The sequence below is a fragment of the Arachis hypogaea genome, chromosome 12 (assembly GCF_003086295.3).
Source record: "Arachis hypogaea cultivar Tifrunner chromosome 12, arahy.Tifrunner.gnm2.J5K5, whole genome shotgun sequence".
In the NCBI taxonomy this organism is placed as follows: Eukaryota; Viridiplantae; Streptophyta; class Magnoliopsida; order Fabales; family Fabaceae; genus Arachis; species Arachis hypogaea.
This window is the reverse complement of record NC_092047.1, coordinates 27064586-27070585: the sequence shown is the minus strand read 5'-3', so window position 1 is coordinate 27070585 and position 6000 is coordinate 27064586. Positions and strand designations below refer to the sequence as shown.

The 6000-nt window shown below is 32.1% G+C and overlaps 1 protein-coding gene across 2 annotated transcripts; it reads left to right on the top strand.

Moving 5' to 3' along the window:
* The first annotated feature begins 2429 nt into the window (after window positions 1-2429).
* On the top strand, window positions 2430-5304 carry LOC112727216 (uncharacterized). 2 transcript variants are annotated; one of them, XM_025776883.3, is made up of 2 exons: window positions 2430-2921; window positions 3338-5304. In XM_025776883.3, exon 2 carries the CDS (start codon window positions 3478-3480, stop codon window positions 4999-5001), a length of 1524 nt encoding a protein of 507 aa, XP_025632668.1. In that variant the 5' UTR covers window positions 2430-2921; window positions 3338-3477; the 3' UTR covers window positions 5002-5304. The 2 variants fall into 2 exon arrangements, with proteins under 2 accessions (XP_025632668.1, XP_025632670.1); XM_025776885.3 differs by having other exon boundaries at window positions 2453-2921; window positions 3445-5304.
* Window positions 5305-6000: the final 696 nt, after the last annotated feature.

Here is a 6000-nt window from a genome sequence, read left to right as displayed (position 1 = left end):
GACAAAAATAATTGAAAATTTATTTTTGGACGAAAAGATACATAAATATTTTAAAAGGTCAATTAAATTAATTTAATTTGCAATGTATTTGTTGTGTTTATTAAAATATAAATTAAAAAATTCATTAATAATATTAAAATGTTCCTTAAAACACAGGTCACTTAAATCCTATAAATAAAAGCAACTACAAATATCGCCACTCTAATATTCTAGGTTGGCCTTAACCAAAGAAAGGCAACTTCATATCACCGGGCCACAAGAAGACAACATATTTCTTTCTTTCTGTATGAGAATAGTGGTGGACAAGTTAGAATTGAATACCTCAATAGATAGGAAAATAATGAATTTTCATAAATATCTTTTAGTTTTAAAATATAAAAGATTTACATCACTCAAATAAATAAACATCGGACTTCTGCAAGGTGTAATATTTAAGAATTCAAAAGTAATATTTTTATATTTTTATTCATTTAATGTTATTTAAATTTCACCTTTTGAATAAACATATATGCCTCTTCTTCGTAAAAGTATTTTGGACATATATCAAATAAAGTAATTATCAAAACTAACTGCATTTTATATTTTTTATTAATATTTATGTAAAAGAATAAATAAAAATGAATTTGTAATTAGTTAATATGGACAAACTTTTTTTTAATGTAAAGTTTTTTTTAATCTTTTTTTTTTGAAATTTTAATATTTAGAGTTAGAATTTAGAATTTAAAGTGACTAATAATAATAATTGACCGGTGACAAAAAAATGAAATTGTAATATTGAAAAGTAAAAAATAACAAAATAAAAAATGATAAATAAAAAGATAAAAATATCATCTTAAAAATAATTGGCTGAAATTATTACTTTTGGCTGATGAAATATTATTTTCTTATAAGATTATATTAACAAAATATAAGTTTGACTAGTAAAATGTGTATGTATTTTAATTATGTTATTTGTATATTAAAATTAATTATTATATTAACTATTTGTATATAATATATATTAAAATATAAAATAAATTAAAAATGTGTAAAATAATATATTTATATATATGATTGATTTAATAATTAATGTTTTACAATATAATATTTTTTATTAGAAACATAATAAAATTAAACTTTATTCAAAAAGCAAAAGTTACTTGTAATTAATTATGTAACAATTATATAAAATAAGAGAAATGTGTATTATTTATATACAAGATAGGCTCCACATAACATACACAAATTACACGTCCTTTTCTATTTGATATTGTTTCATGTATATAATTGTCAAAACTAATTGTTTATGGAAACATTTTTTATTTAAAAAAACATCTTTACACGCAAATATTTTGTGTATACCACAAAATTAGTAATCAAACAACAAAAATCTATTTTTCGTTTATCATCAACTTAATTCAAATTATAATAAAAATAAATTCCATATTTATAATAAAACATTTATATCCACTGATCAAAGAGTAGTGTTCAGATAGCACTCTAAAAACTATTTTTGTAATGGACTTAGCTAATTTGGTATCTATGACTACATTTTAAAAATAAGAAAAAATTCGAAGACCAATAACTTTAATTTATATTGTTTAATATTTTTAATAAAAAATTCAATACTTTTAATTTAATAATTTAATATTATAATTGTTAATTAATACTTTTGGATATTGCAAGCCTTATAGTATTATTCTTAAAAATATAATAATAAAATTTTCTTACAATTTTTTATGTATTTAATATATTAAAAATATAAAATTATTAGTAAATATTTTGAGTTAAGTCCTATTTTAGTCTCCGAGATTGGTGAGTTACACTTATTTAGTTTCTGACTTTTCAATTTCTATAATTTGGTCTTCCAAATTAAAAAAAGTGTATCGATATAATCCCTTTTCAACACTGTTAGTGAGATATAACTTAAGTCTTGCCATGTTGAACATATTAAAACGATGTTGTATACATTTTGACGCTAAAAGAGCACTAAATAACATCATTTCAGGGTTTGAACAATATTAAAAGAGAGGCGTATAACATTTTAGCATTTGTTCAAACCCTCAAACGACGTTATTTAGTATTTTAGCGCAAAACGTATATCACATCGTTTTAGTATGTCTAGCGTGACAAGGCTTGAGCTACGCTACTAACTATGTTGAGTTTGGAAGATACACAAGAGACTATATTGGTGTATTTTTTTTTAATCTGGAGGATCAAATGATGACAATTGAAAAATCAAAGACCAAATCAATGCAACTTGCTAATCTCAAGAACGAAAATGGGGTTTAACTCTAAATATTTCTTTTTATAATATTCTAAAAATGTGTTTTCAAAAATTACAAGAAATTAAATAATATGAAAAAGAAATTAAATAATAATAATAATAATAATAATAATAATAATAATAATAATAATAATTTAACGAGAGAGACACACTGAATAAAGGTAAGATGAGAAGTGAGTTAAGGATACACCGTCACCGTAAGCAAACGGTGGTCCAAAAAAGTGGTGGTATCCAGTGCAGGCATTAACCTGCGAGCCCGTCCTTTTAATGAGACGCTCACTGACGCCCTTTCTTCTCTCTCTTTCCGCTCAAGTCTCATCTCCTTTTCCACTTGATCACTTATCACCACTCACTACTTCCCTTTTCTTTTTCTTTCTTTGTAGATTTTATGTTGCTCTTCTTCTTCTTCTCCTTCTTCGTTCACTTTTGACGAGTCTAACCAAGAAGTACAAAATTAGGGTTCTTATTTTCCGCCAACGTAAATATTAAAATAATATTATTCTGATTAAGAAAAAAAAGAAAGAAAATAGGGGAAAATATTGTGGGAGAGAGTGGTTGTTGACAACATGGTTGTCGATGATATGGTGAAGAGCATCATCGTCGGCTACGGAGGTTACTCTTCTTCTTCTCGATTCTCCGATGCTTATCCCAAAAGGTAAACCCTTTTGACGATCTCTCTCTTCTTCTTCGGTCTTTTCTCTCTCGCTCGCCTTTTCAATTTCTAGTTTTCATGGATTTGATGGTTTTGATTCAGTGCTTTTCACCTGATTTTGGAGGATTTATGGAGATGCGTGCAATATTAGGGTTAGATAATTTAATTCTCCTATAGCGTTTTCCTAAAATCTCTTCCTCTCTCGCTGAGATTGAAGAGATACATAAGTATAGAAGATATATTTGTGTTCGCTCTGTTTATTTTATTAGATATATGTTCAAATTATTTATTTATTCTTAAGGAAGAAGGAAAAGAAAAGGAAAAAAATTACAGAATTTTTTATTTGTTTTGTTGGATAGGTTGGATTTGTTGATTTTTTTTTTTTCCATTTTCTGTCAATTCAATTTTTATAAATCTAGGGTTTTGATGGAGGGGAGATATAGTGGGGATTGATATGATGAAGGTGTTTATGAGGTTGTTTTGTTGAATTTGTTTTTGGGAATGGCAAAAATGAACACAACACCAGCAATAGAACTCATCAGGGAAATGATGAGGTAGCATGGGCGATTCTTCTTGTCTCGTTTCTTTGTCAATGGAGAATCACCACCCCTCAACGCTCTTGTCAATGGACTCAAGTGCATCTTCTCACGAGGAACTCGATTTGGAGATGAATCGCCAAATCATACTCTCACGCCCGCCGGATATCAACCTGCCCCTCTCCGCCGAGCGCAGCCCACCCCCACCCTCTTGGAACTCTGATCCCTGCGATATCTTGGATGTCAGTCTTGGCACGCAAGGGTACGAGACCGAGAGCTTTCTTAATGTGCCCAAAGCTGCAGCAGCCGGAAGGAAGTGTGCTAAGCGAGTCGACAGCATATGGGGTGCTTGGTTCTTCTTCAGTTTTTACTTTAAGCCCTCTTTGAATGATAAGTCTAAGGCCAAGATTGTCAGGGATAGCAATGGTGTTTCAGGGTTTGACAAGTCTGATCTCAAGCTTGATGTCTTCATGGTTCAGCATGACATGGAGAATATGTACATGTGGGTGTTCAAGGAGAGGCCCGAGAATGCACTAGGTAAAATGCAGCTGAGGAGTTTCATGAATGGGCATTCTCGCCAAGGGGAGCGCCCATTCCCGTTCAGTGTTGACAAGGGTTTCGTGCGGTCTCACAGGATGCAGAGGAAGCATTATAGAGGGCTTTCTAACCCTCAGTGTGTTCATGGCATTGAGGTTGTTCCGTCCCCCAATCTGATGGCCCTTGATGAGGAGGATCGGAAGAGGTGGATGGAACTCACTGGACGAGATTTGAACTTCACAATCCCACCTGAAGCAAGCGATTTCAGTTCATGGAGGAATCTTCCCAACACAGACTTTGAGCTTGAGAGGCCGCCTGCCCCAATCAAGGGTGCTCCGAATTCACACCCTAAGAAACTGCTCAATGGATCTGGACTGAATTTGTCAACTCATTTGTCTAACCACAGTAATGGAGATGGATTGGACCTATCTCCGGTCAGCAGCAAAAAGAGGAAGGACTTCTTCCCACATGCAAATGATGAAGAATGCTACTTGGCTGTTAATCCTCCAGCTGAACGGATTCCAGATATAGAGATGCACCCCCCAAACGAGCCAAACTGGTTGAATGACTTTACTGGGGTGATAAAGAGTGTCTATGGACCTGTTACTGCTGCGAAAACGATCTATGAAGATGATCAAGGCTATTTAATTATCATAAGCTTGCCCTTTGTAGATCTTCCAAGTGTGAAAGTTTCTTGGAGGAACACTCTGACTCATGGCATCATAAAGGTTTCTTGTTTGAGCACATCGCGAAAACCGTTCATTAAGAGGCATGACAGGACATTCAAGCTCACAGATCCATCATCGGAGCACTGTCCTCCCGGTGAGTTCGTCCGTGAGATCCCTCTTTCGACGAGAATCCCTGAAGATGCCAACATTGAAGCATACTATGATGGGCCAGGTTCAGCACTTGAGATCATGGTGCCAAAGCATCGGGTAGGACCTGAAGAGCATGAAGTCCGGGTATGCCTACGCCCTCATCTGGGAGGGAATGATCTTATGTTAACTTGAAGATTAGGCACTTCTATTTAAAAGAGAAGAAAAAAAAAAAGAAAATACTATTATTGTTATTATTAGGAATGCTAGTATGGTGCGTTTATGATTGTTTTTTCTAACTTTGTACCATACAGTGTTTTATCTGTAATAGAAAATGTGCGTCTTACATTTTACATATAGCACTAGCAATTTTTAGCTCACTGAATGCCCTGGTTCTTTTTGTGTTCCGGTGCATTTCTAAGCTTTTGATTGTAAGCGATTATTAATCCGAACAGAGCCGGTTCTGATCATTTATAAGAAATTATCAATTATCAATAATCATAACAATCATACCTTTGGTATAAGTGACCAAAGGATTCTTTATCTATGCCTTTGTTATGTTTCTTAGATGTATTCAATATGGTTTATGGTATATGATGCGATACGATGATGATGTAGAACCTGCGTATCACTTAGAAAAAGGTCTCTGCTATTTATATTAATGTTATTATATTTTATAGATGCAGATACAAGGTATGTGACCACTTGTACAAAACTAATTCTAGTTTTAGTAAATTGTATTATATGACCAAGTGGGGGGTTAATGGGTTATTGTCTACTCCCAGGGAATATTTGTTTCTAAAAAGATTCAATAATTGAGTTAACTTTCTACGGAGACAATCAAAATTTTCCTATTCAGCTGCGCTACTTTATGCGTACCATATGAATTTAGGAGTCTTTTTTGTTATGGGATTAATGGGTGATGGTCTTACCAATCTTTTATGGTGTCCACACTTTTTCTAACATAAATTTTAATTTTAATAATACCTTATGTTTCTAAATTATTAAGGAATCTAGGCAATAAGATAAGTCAAGAACAATTATTTGTTGAGTAATAAGAATTTTGAAGAACCGGTGTATATAATAGTTGGAAAATGATATGTTGACTTGAAACAACCAAAAAATATATTTTGCATATCCCCCTTTAATGTGATTCGGGAATAATTCCTGTTACAATGTCAATTTTTTTTTTCC

Bases quoted from the DNA above. Each gene is read 5' to 3' on its own strand.
- LOC112727216 (XM_025776883.3), top strand. From the start codon at position 3,478: ATGGGCGATTCTTCTTGTCTCGTTTCTTTGTCAATGGAGAATCACCAC.